This window comes from Ylistrum balloti, unplaced genomic scaffold (assembly GCF_031769215.1).
Source record: "Ylistrum balloti isolate Yb309-2 unplaced genomic scaffold, AGI_CSIRO_Ybal_v1 Utg369938, whole genome shotgun sequence".
Taxonomy (NCBI): domain Eukaryota; kingdom Metazoa; phylum Mollusca; class Bivalvia; order Pectinida; family Pectinidae; genus Ylistrum; species Ylistrum balloti.
This window is the reverse complement of record NW_026782047.1, coordinates 1,789,206-1,808,593: the sequence shown is the minus strand read 5'-3', so window position 1 is coordinate 1,808,593 and position 19,388 is coordinate 1,789,206. Positions and strand designations below refer to the sequence as shown.

Here is a 19,388-nt window from a genome sequence, read left to right as displayed (position 1 = left end):
ACCACCGTGAAAGGGCGGCAAGGAAATAACAACGTGATAGGGTGGCAGAGAAATACCGCAAGGGCAGGGTATCAAGGAAATAACATCGCCACAGGCTGACAGGGAAATACCACCTTAATAAGGTGGCAAGGAAATACCACCGTGATAAGGTGGCAGAGAAATACCACCGTGAAAGAGTGGCAGGGAAATAACAACGTGATAGGGTGGCAGAGAAATGACAACGTGATAGAGTGGCAGGGAAATACCACCGTGAAAGTTCGGCAGGGAAATAACAACGTGATAGGGTGGCAGGGAAATACCGCAAGGGCAGGGTATCAAGGAAATAACATCGCCACAGGCTAACAGGGAAATACCACCTTAATAAGGTGGCAAGGAAATACCACCGTGATATGGTGACAGGGAAATGCCACTGTGATATGGTGACAGGGAAATGCCACTGTGATAGGGTGGCAGAGAAATACCACCGTGATAGGATGGCAGAGAAATATCACCGTGATATGGTGGCAAGGAAATACCACCCTGATAGGGTGGAAGGGAAATACCACCGTGATAGTGTGGCAAAGAAATACCATCACCACAGGGTGGCAGGGAAATACAATCGCCACAGGGTGGCAGGGAAATACCACCGTGATGGGGTGGCAAGGAAATACCACCCTGATAGGCTGGCAGAGAAATATCACCGTGATAGGGTGGCAGTGAAATACCACCATCACAGGGTGGCAGGGAAATACCATCGTGATAGGGTGGCAGAGAAATACCACCACCATAGGGTGGCAAGGAAATACCACCCTAATAGGGTGGCAGGGAAAGACCACCATGACTTGATGGTAAGGAATTAACTCCACGGCAAGGTGGCAGAATAATAACATCGCACAGGGTGGCATTGAAATACCAGCGTGATAGGGTGGCAAAAAAATAACACCGCGACAACGCCACAATAATGCTCAAATAAGAACAAGGTTTACACCAACGTAGTCAACAGGCAAACTAAAGAGCATAAAACATACCCAGCTAGATATCGCACAAAGAAATAGAATATTTCTCAATGAATTCATTTCGACGACCGTAAAACTTTCCCATAAATTTAATCAACCTGCATTTTTTGAAACCCTGTGTTATGAGTTTGTCCGTTAGTTGACAACATCTTGCATGAAAATCGCGATAATGGGAACAGGCCCTTGAATACGGGACCAAAAGCGACATGTAAACACCATAGCTTGGATTTTGAAAAATATGGCTATCCAGAAATGGAAAATTCACAATAGGAGACGAAACAACTGGATTATTCACCTCTTTCGGCATCGTCAGTTAATCAAGAGAATGAGTACCACCTGACTACAGTGAATCGAAGGGCAGTACTCTGAGTGATCAGAAGGCCCCACAGGGACTTGGCATATATATGCACATGTATGGAACGTGTAATAAAATGTACATGTTGGTCTGTCACTTCCTATCATCATGTTGTTTACGTCAGCTCTGTAGTTGTAGTAGATTTCCTGGTGTTTCAATAGCTTCTCCAGACGGGTTTTAAAAGTGCTGGTGTTAAGGACATTAATTACATGTTCGGGTAGGTTGTTCCACACTTCCTATACTCTCTGTGAGAAGAAATTTTATGATATGGTCTTACAACGTAGAAGCAGAAACTCCCGCTTCCTGTCTTCTTCTTCAAAATAATCATATATATCTAAAGCACATTTCATTTGGCAAGTATGCTAAATATGACCAAATATTGTTTTAAAACAATGGAGAGAGGACGGCATAGGCCTTTACCGGATATGTAACATATTCCGGCTTTAAAATTACAAACTGCAAAACGGAACGTTTTTGTGATACTGATCATATTCATACTCATTTACGCGCTTAATCATGGCCGACGAAGAATTTAATGTCCTTAGAGATTTACAAACGCATCTTCGCACGGCCCAAGTTCCTTTCGAACAACTATCTACTCTTGCAAAACAAGGAGATGACAAGGTAAGATGAAAATACAATATGGCCGTTTTACAATTTTGTTTGTAAGTGTAGTTCTGACCTCGTCAGAATCGGATGCGTTTGTTTACATTGCCAACCTCAGAATCTTACTTGGACTCAAATCTTTGCGATAAAAGATATATATATATTCATTTACCAAATTCACTTGTGAAATAAATAGTCATATCTCCTTTAAAATATTTACATGGAACATGCCATTCCTGGTAATGTTAACACTTTGCATTGTTTGTAAAACATTACCTAGCATTTCGGTATGAAAATCCGTGCCTTATGTCAAATTCTAACTTTGTTACGATTATGAATTTTCCCTATGATTTGCTAGTTTGAAATTCTGCAAATGAACAACTGCACACCGATCATGCATGTGTTATCGTCCGTTCCCGAGGTTCATTACTCGATTGGATTAGTGAATGATCTTATTGTAACATCATTGTAGTATTTTACCGTGTAAAATAGTTATGAAAGAGCTCTCCTCAGCCTATACCTGAAATCATCTCGCATGCAATTCTGCATACATGTGTAGTAAACCTGATATGAACAGAACTGAATCTGAGTGGTACAAATGTAATGCCAAAAAGATGTAGTACAGAAGACATATTCATAAATAGGTCTCAGTAATATGTATTCAGGGCTCTCGATGTGCCAGAAATATTTAAAATTGGTTAACTTCATGTGGAACCAGCTGAATTGTAGGAAGGAGTGTCTGTAAACATGCAATTTTGAAGGATGGAGAAATAAGAATGTATCAAGTAAAAATCATCATGCAAAATTATTAATAGTGAAACCTTTTATAGGAAAAGTTAATTGTGATCACTGTCTTCATATTGGTGTTCACTTGTGTTGGCTGCAAAGTGGAATCTCGAGCATTTAATGCTACCATGTATCAACACATTTACCAAACTGTAACTTCCCATTTATCTTTCAATACAATATACACCAGACCTACTCTTATGGACATGCAAATTTTGTTTTTCACAATGTTTTAACATAGAAATATGTTTGAAAACTGGTTTATTAAAAATTGGTTCACTAGTAGGATTTTGAATTAATGCATACATAACAAAAAAAACTTTTGATCTGATTGTATCATTTCAAATTAATGGCAGATCTTTTTATTATAAAATATATACATTGCCGTCATATTTCTATGTTATGATATCATAATTACTATTTGACTCCGTTTGTCTCATATTCATTTAATTTGTAGTTTAACATTTAGAAAGATTTCCGAGGATCTTTTTAGAATTTCCTTTCAAATCTTTACTAAATAAATAAGATATATCAGCTAGGAAACAGATCAGTCTGGTTTGTTTGTTGTCTTTGTCCTCTTCGCTGTTTACTTTATTACCTGTATTATAATATTGTCTCACTTCTCTTCTTCGCTTTTTTCTGTAAGCATTGGGCTTTGGATAGACACGATTTCAAGGTGGGTTAAATCCTAATTATTGTAGCCAAGTTGAGTTCATTTGTAGTTGCTTTTGGCTGTTGTTGACACGTTGTTGCACTTTAATACCACAGACAACAGAGACTTCATGGAGTCCTTTAGGTGTGTTATACTCATTTGGTACCGAGGATGAAAGGTTTGTATATAGGGGTGTCAGACAGATGTGAATGGTGATGGCATAATGACATAGTAATTACATGGTTCTGGGATAAGTAACTCCACAAAGACATCATTTGTTGTTAACTTTGGAACAAATACAAGTGGACATGAAAATAAAAGCCATAAATCAAAAATAAATTTTCACATTTTTGTATGAAATATTGCATATTTATTTTTTTTTCTTATGTAGTTTATTGATAATTATGAGATATAACATGTTTTCAAAATGGAAACTACAAACTTCATTATTTGTTATAAAAAGCAGGGACGTATAATACGTCCCTGTAAAAATTATACAGCGGAATCTGAACCAGAATCTGATTGTTTAATTAGTGGTAAATTGAGCTATGACTTCGCAGTTTGAACACTGTACATGTACAATGTAGTTCAAATTATTCTATTCTGAATTATACATGTCCCTCTTTGGACCATAATGTAAATTGGATGTACTCAATGTATAATTTACTTACTTTGTCTGAATAAATTTTTATTCAAATATATTGATAATAAGTTATAACACATTGCTTACATTTCTTAGGTCTACCAGTGCTCTGTATTACAACAATAGTCATTTTGCTGCATGGCTTGTAGACAGAATATGATAGTCACATTGTTAAGTACCAGTAATCAGGACATACACATTTTCTGGTGATGTCTAAGTTAGCAATTAGTGATTCCAAAAGCTTGTTATGTCAGACCAACTAATTACACAAGTGTATTACACATATATATTACACCACATAACATCACAGGTGTGGTACACACACACATTAACATGTGTTTTAATTCACACAAATCTTATTTATAATAACATATATGTGTACATCATGTACACTTGAGATAAGTGCTCAAATTTATTGAAAGGTAGTAGAGTGTTCTGATAACAAATAATGATAAAATGAAAAAAAGTTATATATACCAAATTGAGTAGGCCTGGTACACATACCTGGTACTAATGAAATCTGATATAAGGCCATTATATACTACCTGTTACTTAGGAAGTTTATGTATGGAATTGCATTTTATATGTTTAATTAAAATTTCATGTATTTCTAAGGACAAACTTTTATTTAACTTTTGATTTTTGCCATATGAAACAAAAATTGTCACAAGCAGTAAAGACGTCACTGTCTGCTAGACCTATGGTTTATCTGAATTGTATGCTAATTTTCCTTATTCTTTATGAAATTTCTGTTCAGTATCACATGAAAAAGGGTTTGGTCAAACACTTAGATGTAATGAAAGTCAATGCAAATGTATGTTTAATTTTAGCTAAGGTACATGTACATGTATTACAATCTCACACAAAGTTTCTTCAGTCCCTCATCAATACAGATCAATTAACCTTATTTTTCATCAAAAAAGCCTTGGAATATATGTAGTGCACCAATTCTTACTCAGAGTCCAGGGATGAAATAAATGCAGGATAAAAAAAATGTTTTAAGTTTTTAATTCTACTAAACAGCAATATACAAATGTGGGCTTATTAACCAGACATTGGTTTCTTGATGGGAAAGTCATATGTATTGCAGTTTCAGATGAATTGGTCATTTCTTAAGTTTATTTATTGATATGATACATTGATATTGATATTTTAAACTTCCTCAAATGTTTGGATTTTTTTGTTTCTCATTAATTTTGTTTTTATTTCTGCTGTTATCTATCAGTATTATGCACGTAATTACTTCAGAGTTCGGAAGTTCAATTTTATGTTGTTGAATTTTAGAAGAAATTATGTACAAAACATGTCTCCCTCACATTCACCTAATTCAACCTTAAACTCCTTCCAGAAATAAATGCCTTTTTAACACATTGATTTTGTCCTCCTGCCCTCTAAAACCTTACCTCCCTTCAAAGAAGAATGCATTTTATATTGTCAGTTTGCTAACTGCTTCCTCGTCTTATGCTACTGGTGGCTAGTTAAATATTTTACAGATTATAAGCATCAACATCTTAATCAGATTTGAGTGACTGAATGGTTATGGCAAGACTTGTGAAATTTATTGCTGCCTATATATTTCTCTGTACTGGATACAGAACAGCAATCAGGCAGATGGTGACTACATTAATCTAATTACTGACTGGATACAGAACAACAATCAGGCAGATGGTGACTACATTAATCTAATTACTGACGGGATATAGAACAACAATCAGGCAGATGTTGACTAGATTAATCTAAACACTGATGGGTTATAGAACAACAACCAGGAAGATGGTGATTAGATTAATCTAATTACTGACTGGATATAGAACAACAACCAGGAAGATAGTGACTAGATTAATCTAAACACTGACTGGATAAAAAAAACCAACTAGATGCTGACTAGCATATGAAGTACTCCCAACCATTGATACAAAATAGCCACTAGATGGTGTCTAGATTATTCCAAACAGTAAATAGATACAAAACAGCAAGGATTCAAAAACAACAACCAGGAAGGTGGTGACTAGATTACACTTAACGCTGACTAGATACAGAAAAACAACAAGGCAGATGGTGACTAGATTATTCTTAACGCTGACTAGATACAGAAAAACAACAAGGCAGATGGTCACTCGATTACTCTTAACACTGACTAGATACAGAAAAACAACAAGGCAGATGGTGACTAGATTACTCTTAACGCTGACTAGATACAGAAAAACAACAAGGCAGATGGTCACTAGATTATTCTAAATTCTGACTGGATAGCACAGGGAATAGAGCAACTTTTAAAATTATCGAGGCTCATCTGTAACTAACAAGGTCAATATCATTAGATTTCTGTCACAACAATTATATATGGGCAGCTGTTTTAAAATTATTTAAAAAATATATATGTTTGTCAAGATGAGGCTAAAATAATTTCCATCCTATTCATAGCATATCGGTTTATCAATATTTCATAAGCTAGATTTTAATTATCATCTTCCATGTCTTAAATAGTAAATGCTATCATCTGCATCATAGAATATAAAATTGTAAATGATCTTGACTTGATCATTGTTGATTATCAAATATGTAATGTATTTATATGAGAAAATACCAAATGTTGAATGGCATGCTTAGTAAGTGTATGAAAAATCCTTGTGATTTAGTTATTACCCTAGTTCTTCAGGGAGATGCAATTTTATGAGTACGATTTATATTGTAGTAACATATGTAAATCACAGATATTTGTATATTAATAGGGAATTTTAAAACAATATGTTGTTTTTAGATAGATTGTACTACACTGTAATTGACCATCACAGTATCGCTCAATAGTTCAGGTTTTTGCAGTGTTGTTACATCTATTTGATTGTCTTTTCTCAGCTTGTGGAGAGGTTCCTCACAGAGAACATTAGGGTGGAGGGCAATGGGCCGGAGGTCATGCAAAGTCAGCTATATATAGGTAAGGTCAAGCTATACATTGTATTGGTAAGGTCATGCTATATATAGATAAGGTCATGTTATATATATGTTAGGTCAAGCTTCAAGAAATGCATTTACAGTATAGTTAAGTAATGTTGTGTATTCTGTAGGTAAGTTCAAGCTCTATATTGGTAAGGTCACGATAAATACTGTAGGTAAGGTCAAACTATATATAGATACAAAAATGAAAGGTCATGCTATGTATAGGTAAGATCACGTTATGTTTTCTGTTAAGTTACAATGTATATAACCATTGCAGGTAATGTCCAGTTATGTATATATATATATATATATATATGTAGGTTATATCAAGTTATATATATATATATATATATATATATATATATATATATATATATATATATATGTATTGTACAGTGCATGTAATGTCAAGCTATAAAGAATATAGGTATTGTAAGGTCAAGTAATAAAGTCAAGGTCAAGTAATAAAGTCAAGGTCAAGCTTTGTTTACTGGTCACACTTTCTGATTATTGTACCTCCTGCAACAAGGTTAGCTTGTCTGTCCATCTGTGCATAGAAAATTTTTGTCCAGATAGCTCCTCCTATACTACTGAATCAATTTCAATGAAACTAAGCAGGAATGTTGGGGACCATGTGTAGATGTGCAAGCAATCTTTCTTTTTCCCAGCAAAGTATTGGTTGCCATGGTAACCAGTCAGTATACATGTAAATAGGATTTTGTTTGAAAATTTTGTCAGGAAAGTTCTCCTAAACAAATGTACCAGTTTCATTTTTATAACTCACAAATATTAATTACAAGGTGGAAATGTGCATGCATCCCTTTTTAAACAAAAAATGTGTGGTTGCCTCAGTAACAGGTAATTATAAAATGGGATTTTTCATCAAAATTTTTGTCAGGACAACTCCACCAAAACTAGTGGGTCAAGTTCAATGAAATTACATATTGTGATGATAGCAACCATGTGGGGATGTACATGCAACATTCCCAAAAACATTTGGTTGCCATAGCAACTGTTCCATGGTATCATTTATTGTAAATTTGTAAATATATTCAAATGACTGTGTCAGTACACTATAGAACTGTATTTTGCAAATGACAGGGAGCAGGGGTATAAGTCTTAGTTTTATTAGTTAATTAGTTTGATTGGTATTAGATATGTTTTAAAGCTTATCAGTTGCTTTGTTTCAGCATGTTTCTGGGGAATAAGAGAAATTGTGATGACTTTACTTGCCAAAGGATGTGGTAAGTTACAAAATGTAGGATTCTAGATTCAAATCTAACATGTACTACAGTATTATAATATTATTTTAAATAAAAACTATTTATACCAGCACTTTAACCTAATATATATGTCTGTGTTATTCTGATATTTAATAGGAAGAAAACTGCCTAAAGTATTTGGACAATTTAAAACTTGGATAAAGTTGTTTTGATATTGAATTTGGACCTGATTTTATTTGAACTATTTTTATTTAATGCCTGGCACATTCAGTGTAATGGAAGGTGTTAGCTTATCAACATATATTTTACATTAGACATTTACCTACCTTTTTGGAAAATCAAAGCAGTCTCTTGTAGTACTGTTTATTAGGCAGTATTGCACAGATTCATTGGAATTAGCAGGATGCCTTAATTTTGATACATGATTAACTGTTTCAGACCCCAACTGTCAGAACAAAGGTACATTGTGGACCCCTCTACACGCAGCAAGTTTCCAGGAACACGGGCCAGTTAGTATTGATATCATATCTTAGATATCAGATTCTTTAAAAATCTCAGCTCTGAGAGGTTTTGATGTGTATTTCAACACTTATATAGACCTGAGAGATTTTAACATCTGTTGTAACACTTATACAGGCCTGAGAGAGGTTGACATGTGTAATAACACTTCTACAGGCCTGAGAGATGATGACATGTGTTATAACACTTCTACAGGCCTGAGAGATGATGACATGTGATATAACACTTCTACAGGTCTGAAAGATGTTGACATGTGTAATAACACTAACACAGGTCTGAAAGATGTTGACATGTGATATAACACTTCTACAGGTCTGAGAGATGTTGACATGTGTAATAACACTAACACAGGTCTGAAAGATGTTGACATGTGTAATAACACTTCTACAGGTCTGAGAGATGTTGACATGTGTAATAACACTAACACAGACCTGAGAGATGATGACATGTGTAATAACACTAACACAGACCTGAGAGATGATGACATGTGTAATAACATTAACACAGACCTGAGAGATGATGACATGTGTAATAACATTAACACATACTTGAGAGATGTTAACATGTGTGATAACACTTCTACAGACCCAAGAGGTGTTGATACAATGTATGTGTAATAACACTTCTACTGTAGTCCTTTTTTAATTTCAAATAGTGATATCAATGTTTTTATTATTTTTCTGTTTTGTAGATCGTGATGGTATTGCTTGAAAGTGGTGCTCAACCTGAACTGCCAGACTCTGAAGGAAGGTAAGTCTAATTGACAATGTATTGCAACATAAAATACATGTAGGTGTCTGATTTGGAAAAGATAAACAGACCCCAATGGGGATATTCATTATAACCTTTGTCCACATGATCCTGCACATCTGAAGGGAAATTAAATCTGGAAACGAGATGATATGGGGACAAAGCAAAGGTCAAATAATATGAAAGGAAAAAGACTGATACAATCAGTGATAATAGAATGGACAGATCCCAAGGGGCCACAGTGATACACCAGGGACAAAGATAGAGGAAAAGGAACATATAATGTTTAGCAAGACAAATAAAAAAATTGGCACCTACAAAACTTTAAACAGAGGGCAGTGTTTTGATTAACCTCTATCATTACACTGAAAGGAGTCAAATTAATCAGCTGACATTCCAATATCTATGATAAAATAGAAAGGTTATAGATTGTTTTCCTTCTAAGACAGGACCATCGTTTTATACTTTTTACTTTATACTGAGACTATGATGCGACATCAGTTTATGATGTTACTTCAATTTCTATGGAAATTTGTATGGTTGGTAAGACCATTTCAGGGATCAATATAGACAAATGTTACTACCACAAAGGGCAATACTCTCCACGTGCTATGTTTTCCTTTCTGATTATGAACAAATTCCTCATCAATAGAATATATCATGTAATTAATATTCAGTGTTTGCCCGTTGTTATCCTAGAACAAGTAGACTTAAATCAATAGCTGCCGGGTAATAAAACATCAACGACAAAAATAATTTATTAGCTGTACATATATATCTTTAAAGATAGATTAGGATACTTCATAAATGCAGTTAATGAGCAGGGATAGACCTGTATTATAAGTCCCTACAGAGAGTAAACTTTTTTATAATATACTATAATAATGAAATACCTAAATGTGTAGTTTTGAGAATTTAACTATTCTGTCAGAATCTGTGATTATATTCTGATATATATATAATAATTATCTTTAGGGTTTTATAACATCCACTCTCTAGGTCTGCTCTGCCTGTATGGAAATATAAAGGTAAATAACATGTCTTGAGACCAGGGGATGACCATGAACACACACCTGTGTCCAGGTGCGACAAAGTGTTCACCCAGGTATATTTCTGACTTGAAAGGGATGTTAACACCTGCTGTGTCTTCCAATTAATGTGTTGGGCAGATATTTTCTTTCATCTCAGCTGTGTTAGGTTTCTCTTTTTTTTTTGAGTGTTAAGATGTTTGCATAAACATGTATGATTAATTACTAGATTTACAATACCTCTACACAGTGTACCGTCACTGCTGAAATAAGACTGATTATAAAACTATCATATCATATGAGACTCCCATTGTCGCTACTGTCTGGTGAAATTGGCCTCGTAGATTTTGGGTGTCAAAGATTTCCGAAAGTTACCAGAGAAAGCGGAAAGGTGGACAGGTAATCCAACTCACCTGTAGCCAAACACACTTGTCTATAACCATAACAAGAGGTGAAAATTGATTCTGGGTACTACCTAGGTGATATCTTTATCAAAATATAGATATCTACAAAATATTGTTTCCATTTACCTTTAAGATATGCAAAGCAATATGATTAAGGACATCTATGTATTCTATATTCTAGAACAGCGAAAGACTTTGCCTCCGCCTCTGACAAGATTTGGCCACACTTTGCCATGCTTGGATTAACAAGAAGCAAAAAAGCAGAACTTATTCAGAAAGGAGTCATTAAAAAGGTACAGATTTACTTACCTGGTATATGTAGTACTGTTAAGGGCAAAGTAATACCTGGTACTAATGTTGAAGTTCAGACAAAGATTCTTATTTGTTTTTCAAAATAACATATGGATCAAATCATGTGTAAATTAGCAGATTACCAAATGTGATCAAATGCCACAGGTTATATGAATGTTACCTCCATGTATCTGCCCTATAGTTAGCTCACCTGGCCGTTAACAGAAAGGCCTATATGTATGATATTTAACTGTTCGGTTTCTTGGAGGAAGTCCAACAGAGTTTGCACAAAGAAATGACCTTGACCTTGAATATCAAGTGAGCGATGCAGGCCCATTGGACCTCTTGTTCTTCTGTGTAATATTATTCCTAAATTTTGTTTATGCATTACTACATTGTGTTATAATTAGGTTCAAGAAACTGGTTCAAACAATCGACAAGCATACAAAACCCCAGGACAAGGAATCAGAATGGTGAGTAGTGTAGATTACCAATATATATATATATATAGAATGGTGGGTAGTGTAGATTACCAGTATATATATAGAATGGTGAGTAGTGTAGATTACCAGTTTACATGCATACAAAGACCGAGTATTCTGTGGTGTAGATAAATTAATTTATGATTGATAAAATATAACTATGATTAATAAAGTATATTACAATGGTTAAGCTATAACACAGTTAATCAATGATATTATCAGAGATATAGTACACTGTAAATAATTTTCTTTGAAAAAAAAATTGTAACATTAAGTTTGAAAGTCTACATTTATGTTGTAACATACAGAACTGTACAAATGTAGCTTAGTACTGTTGATGTGTGATCATTAGACAGCATAGAGAGAAAAACACATATTTCTGACATTTTCAGGATGAAGATAATGTAAGTTCTGTTTATTAACAATTGGCTTGAGATGTTGCTACGTTTGTTTGTAGTCTACTGAAGGCAAAGGGAGAGCACTCTTTTTAATGATGAAGTTGAGTGTACAGACTGCCTTACTAGCTTACGGGAATTTCCTTTAGCCAAATAGTAAAGTGTCCAGCTAGAGTTTGAAGTGTCGCTGCCTCAAACCCCACCGAGGACAGGGTGGTTTTCATTAGTCCTTCCAATACAAATTTGGTTCCTGTGACCACTCCAAGGGTAGAAGCTGTAGGAGTTTGAGAGTTTCCCTTTGTAGATATTTAGCCTGGTTTGTTGTCTTGGGGGTCAAAGGCTTTGTGGAGAAGGGAGTTGTATAGAAGTAGAATGTACTGATCACCTAACTAGACTGGTGGGAATTTCTCTTTAGTAAAGAGGTAGAGTGTCCGCCTAGAGACCGAAGGTTTCTAGTTTGAACCTAGCCTGAGGGTTTGCATTACTCTTTCATATTACATTACATGTGATTGGAAACTTGTTTAACTTGTAGATATAAACAAAGATCATTGCCATGGAGGTTTTACTTGAACAAATAAGCTCATAACCATTTTTGCTCAGTTTTACCTGTGTAATACTGGTCTGTCCAGGGCAGTACACCCTCAGGTTTGCTGTTTTTGTATTACCTACCAACCTATGCAATACAGGCAAACACATGTAGAAATGTGTCCCTTCCAAATTGATGTGACTCTTCCAAATTGACATCATCGTCTGATTTAATGTATTTATTGTATACAAATTTGTGTACAAATAGTTGTTTCCAGTGACTATTATATTTTTATTATCTGGGGAAAACTTTGCTTGCCAAATCAAAGTACGGAAAATTCATTTCTCTGTCAATTTGTCAATCAATTGCATAATAAAAATATCATTTTTGTGTTATATGGCATCCTTTGTAGTATGTTGATCTGAAGCTAACTTTTGCCCAATATTTAAAAAAATTGTGACCCTTCTGTTGGAATATCTTTCCTTATCCTACACCCAAACATATGAAAAGTATTGTAGTCTTGTATATTAAGTTAAGCTTGTTTTGATGCTATAGTAAATGGTGATCAATGTCACTCTGTTCTATCATATACAATGTAAACTGTGTAAATAGAACATAAAGAAATGAAAGGAGGTCAGTGTTGTGGCAGTAAATGTACAAAATAAAGGGAGACCATCGCTGTTAACTTCTCATTCAAAGGGGCTACACACACATAAAGGGAGATCACTGCAATTAACTTGTGACTAACAAACACTTGAAATTTTGATTCATATTTGGTGAAGGGATGTTGTACTGGGTACACCCAATGAGAGTGCTGTAAAAATTTATCTCCTGACATGAACGATCAGAAGTGCCATGCTTTACTGCTCTGTCCTTTCTTTGATGATACTGCTTGACATTTGTTTAGAAAGACTTTTCAAAACAATTACATTTACTGAATTTTGTATTTGTTGATGACAGACTGGCTTCAATCAAAATTGGTACAATGTACCAGTATGAAGTGTGTGCTTTTCTTCAAGTGACTGTTTTACACAATCTGGCAGATATATATTGATATCTTTGTTAATGTATTAATTAACTTTTTGAATCCCGATTTCCTTTGACATTATTGATCTGTAACTTTCAGTGGTTATATGATTGTTTTATGTGTAATTGTTCTTTAGGCTGCTGATAGTCGACCAGAGTCTGCCTATGCCTACAACAGTGACCCATTTATACACGCAGCAGTGACCGGAGATGTTCTTGCAGACCAGGAGGAGAGCCAGCCACAACAAAAGCTGTCTCAGCCACAGTTCACTCTCTGGCGGTGACAGGACCTAACACTTCTAAACACTGTTATATACATGATTCCATATACACTGAACACCTGAATGTAGAGACAGAGTGCTATCATACGGAACAAAACAGAATATGTCTCAGGAAGGAAAAAAAGGTGATCATTTCTGTGTACATCTGAAACTATACCTTTACATCCGTCCAGTATCACCCACCAGTTTCTGATTACAGTTACAGGTAAATTCTATACCTGACATATATCTAAACATCATACCTGATTTACAGGTAAATATTACATTGACATACAGGTAAATAAAATACCTGAATTACAGGTAAATATTACATTGACATACAGGTAAATAAAATACCTGATTTACAGGTAAATATTACATTGACATACAGGTAAACAAAATACCTTAATTACAGGTAAAATTTACATTTACTTATTTACATTGAGTTATAAAGCCAGCTTACAAGTAAACACATGCCTACTTGTAGTTTAACATTATATCTGACTTATAGATAAACTTTGACTTTCAAATAAATTTGACTCCTAACTTACAGGTTAATGCTACATACCTGACTTACAGATAAATATTATATTGACTCACATTTAGCTTTTAGACTTAATTTACATGTAAACTTTATATTCATTAACAACTAGATATTAAGCCTGACTTACAGATAAATGCTACACCTGACTTACAGGTAACTGATGTAAATGACTTACAGGTAAACATTATAACTGACTTACATGTAAATATTACACCAGACTTATGTGTTAATGCTACTGTTTACTGATTTACAGGTAAATATTACACCAGACTTACGTGTTAATGCTACTGTATACTGACTTACAGGTAAATATTACACCAGACTTACGTGTTAATTCTACTGTATACGGACTTACAGGTAAATATTATACTAGGCTTACGTGTTAATGCTACTGTATACTGACTTACATGTACATATTACACCAGATTTACGTGTTAATGCTACTGTATACTGACTTACAGGTAAATATTACACCAGACTTACGTGTTAATGCTACTGTATACTGACTTACAGGTAAATATTACACCAGACTTACGTGTTAATGCTACTGTATACTGACTCACAGGTAAATATTACACCAGACTTAGGTGTTACTGCTACTGTATACTGACTCACAGGTAAATATTACACCAGACTTAGGTGTTACTGCTACTGTATACTGACTTACAGGTAAATATTACACCAGACTTACGTGTTAATGCTACTGTATACTGACTTACAGGTAAATATTACACCAGATTTAGGTGTTAATGCTACTGTATACTGACTTACAGGTAAATATTACACCAGACTTACGTGTTAATGCTACTGTATACTGACTTACAGGTAAATATTACACCAGATTTAGGTGTTAATGCTACTATACACTTACAGGTAAATATTACACCAGACTTACGTGTTAATGCTACTGTATACTGACTTACAGGTAAATATTACACCAGATTTAGGTGTTAATGCTACTGTATACTGACTTACAGGTAAATATTACACCAGACTTACGTGTTAATGCTACTGTATACTGACTTACAGGTAAATATTACACCAGATTTAGGTGTTAATGCTACTGTATACTGACTTACAGGTAAATATTACACCAGATTTACGTGTTAATGCTACTGTGTACTGACTTACAGGTAAATATTACACCAGACTTACGTGTTAATGCTACTGTGTACTGACTTACAGGTAAATATTACACCAGACTTCCGTGTTAATGCTACTGTATACTGACTTACAGGTAAATATTACACCAGACTTACGTTTTAATGCTACTGTATACTGGCTTTCATGTAAATATTACACCAGGCTTACGTGTTAATGCTACTGTATACTGACTTACAGGTAAATATTACACCAGACTTACGTGTTAATGCTACTGTATACTGACTTACAGGTAAATATTACACCAGACTTAGGTGTTACTGCTACTGTATACTGACTTACAGGTAAATTTTACCCCAAACTTACATGCAAATGTTATACCCGACTTAAGGTAAATTTAACATTACATTGACTTATGGTAAATTTTATACCAGGCTTACAGGTTAATAATGACTGAGGTAAACTTTACCCTGATTTACAGTTAAATATTACACCTGATGTACAGGTTAATAATTACTCATAGGTACACTTTACCTTGATTTACAGTTAAATTTTATACAGACAAGATAGTAAATACATTCACAGTTTTTGCTGATGAAATAAAACTAACTTTTTAACAGATTTGGGAAATTTGATGTTTTACAGACAGTTGAAGTCAATTTGTGGCTTTGATGTTCAAATAGTTCTGTAACATTGTTTCAATTTTAGTCCAAGTTTATGTTGCTTAATTTATTCTTGGTAGTTTTTGTTTTAGAATTGAAATATGATTATCCACATGTGATGCTCTGAGATTCAGTTTAAACTTTAGTTTTACTTGAGGAATATGATACTGCCATGTTTACATTAATTGTTGTTCTATTTTGTGATTATCTTATGATAAGCTTTCTGTTTTACTGTTGCCATGGGAATATGATTTTAAGTAATTTGTAGACATATCTCCATAGTTATGTGATGTCTTGAGTTGTTTATACAGATTTCAATTGTTGTTCAGGTTATGTAATATCATGTGGTTATACTTGAATCACTGGTGTCATCACAGTAAATATGATGCCCTAATGTCAGGTCAATACTTGGTTATGTGATATCAACATTCAGTAAAATTTACTTTATTGTGTGTGATGCCCCTGTGTTAGTACTTAATTGTGTGTGATGTCCCTCTGTCAGTACTTAATTTTGTGTGTGATGTCCCTGAGTGAGTATATTAGTGTGTGATGCCCCTCTGTCAGTATTTTATTGTGTGTGATGTCCCTGAGTGAGTATATTAATGTCTGATGACCCTGTGTCAGTACTTTATTGTGTGTGATGTCTCTGAGTCAATACTTTATTGTGTGATGTCCCTGTGTCAGTACTTTATAGTGTGTGATGTCCCTGAGTGAGTATATTGTTGTGTGATGACCCTGTGTCAGTACTTTATTGTGTGTGATGTCCCTGAGTGAGCATATTGTTGTATGATGACCCTGTGTCAGTACTTTATAGTGTGTGATGTCCCTGAGTGAGTATATTAGTGTGTGATGCCCCTGTGTCAGTACTTTATTGTGTGATGTCCCCGAGTCAGTACTTTGTTGTGTGATGTCCCCGAGTCAGTACTTTGTTGTGTGATGTCCCTGTGTCAATACTTTATTGTGTGATGTCCCTGAGTTAATACTTTATTGTGTGATGATTCTGAGTCAGTACTTTATTGTGTGATGTCCCCGAGTCAATACTTTATTGTGTGATGTCCCCGAGTCAGTACTTTGTTGTGTGATGTCCCTGAGTGAGTATATTGTTGTGTGATGTCCCTGAGTCAATACTTTATTGTGTGATGTCCCTGAGTCAATACTTTATTGTGTGATGTCCCTGAGTCAGTACTTTGTTGTGTGATGTCCCTGAGTGAGTATATTGTTGTGTGATGTCCCTGAGTCAATACTTTATTGTGTGATGTCCCTGTGTCAGTACTTTATTGTGTGATGTCCCTGAGTCAATACTTTATTGTGTGATGTCCCTGAGTCAGTACTTTATTGTGTGATGATTCTGAGTCAGTACTTTATTGTGTGATGATTCTGAGTCAGTACTTTATTGTGTGATGATTCTGAGTCAGTACTTTATTGTGTGATGTCCCCGAGTCAGTACTTTGTTGTGTGATGTCCCCGAGTCAGTACTTTGTTGTGTGATGTCCCTGAGTTAGTACTTTGTTGTGTGATGTCCCTGAGTTAGTACTTTGTTGTGTGATGTCCCTGAGTTAGTACTTTGTTGTGTGATGTCCCTGAGTTAGTACTTTGCTGTATGATATCCATGAATCAGTGCATTGTTGTGTAAAGCCCCTGGGTCAGTACTTCATTGTGTAAAGCCCCTGGGTCAGTACTTTATTGTGTGTGATGTCCCTGAGTGAGTATATTCTTGTGTGATGCCCTTGTGTCAGTACTTTATTGTGTGTGATGTCCCTGAGTGAGTATATTGTTGTGTGGTGACCCTGTGTCAGTACTTTATAGTGTGTGATGTCCCTGAGTGAGTATATTAGTGTGTGATGACCCTGTGTCAGTACTTTATTGTGTGTGATGTCCCTGTGTCAGTACTTCATTGTGTAAAGCCCCTGGGTCAGTACTTCATTGTGTAAATCCCCTGGGTCAGTACTTCATTGTGTAAAGCCCTTGGGTCAGTACTTCATTGTGTACAGCCCCTGGGTCAGTACTTCATGATGTAAAGCCCTGGGTCAGTACTTCATTGTGTAAAGCCCCTGGGTCAGTACTTTATTGTCTGTGACATAATATAGGTATTCTTTGATCAAATGTTATGGGTGAGAGATGTTGACCAAATGTTGTGTATGGGAAATATTGATGTTTAGTAAAATAAAACGTTGATTATGAAATTTATTCATATGTGTTGTATTATCTTATGAACACCCACTAGTGTATGACACAGAGGTAGGTATGGTCTACTTCTCTTACTCAAAAATACGTTCCAAATCTTGACATGAGACCAACAGAATTAAGTCTTAATTGAGAATGGTAGGTTTCTGCATTTATCTACATTATAACATGGCTCTGATGGAAAATGGGGTTATTTTTGTGCCAGATCAAGGAAGTAAGAAAAGCTATATTCAACCAACTTCAAATGATAAAATCTGTCTTGTAACCCTAGGTATAGGTAACAACACAGTATTAGTTAAACAGGAGAGATTTGCTGTAATATTCTACTGTAAAAACGGCATTGAAATATGGTTGAACTACCATTATTACTGATCAATGTCACTAAATTTGCTTTCGAAATCTTTTGAAAAAATATAAATTCATATCCATATGAGGTTTGATTCAACCGATTAGAATTTGAAAATGTGTGTATTTTTCATACATGCGCGTGACCGATTGCAAATTCGGGTACTTGAAATATTAACCATAAGATTTGGCCGGTAGTGCCGACTTGGTTTTACATTACATTCACTGAGCCTATCTCTGTGTAATTGTAAAAAGATCCATATTTCATATACATTGGTGTATGTTTACTACTTTTTGTAAACACTTACATATTGGTAAGATGACTGTTATAGATGTATTCAATTTATGATGTTCAAATTTTGCATGAACGGTAAAATATAGTAAAAAAAAAGGACCAAAGTCCACAGCCTGAATACAGATGATTTTTACCGAAAAAATCCAACCACTTTTGTTCTCATGATGTAAGTTGGGTTATTCACGTAAAGCCACGAGTTTCATGAAACTTACATGTATCATCTTAACCTTAATTATCTTAATCAAACCGTGTTATGGCCGTAATTCCTGCCATTTTTATCAAGCTGATCAAATACAAAAATATTTACACGTCTCATTTGTTTAAAATAAACACACACAAAAAAAAACAAAAAAAAAATTTTAAGGCTGAGTCAAGTTTG

General features: G+C 34.8%; 1 protein-coding gene across 2 annotated transcripts; it reads left to right on the top strand.

Annotated features, from left to right (window-relative positions):
• Window positions 1-1,866: 1,866 nt before the first annotated feature.
• On the top strand, window positions 1,867-18,372 carry LOC132547197 (26S proteasome non-ATPase regulatory subunit 10-like). Of its 2 annotated transcripts, XR_009554099.1 has the most exons (9): window positions 1,867-1,974; window positions 6,894-6,972; window positions 8,165-8,218; window positions 8,636-8,706; window positions 9,408-9,466; window positions 11,080-11,191; window positions 11,600-11,662; window positions 13,756-15,247; window positions 15,296-18,372. XR_009554099.1 is itself a non-coding variant. In XM_060210958.1 (8 exons), the coding sequence occupies exons 1-8, from the start codon at window positions 1,867-1,869 to the stop codon at window positions 13,900-13,902; spliced, it is 693 nt and encodes a 230-aa protein (XP_060066941.1). In that variant the 3' UTR covers window positions 13,903-15,257. The 2 variants fall into 2 exon arrangements, 1 of the variants encoding a protein (XP_060066941.1); XM_060210958.1 differs by lacking the exon at window positions 15,296-18,372 and having other exon boundaries at window positions 13,756-15,257.
• The last annotated feature ends 1,016 nt before the right edge of the window (window positions 18,373-19,388 follow it).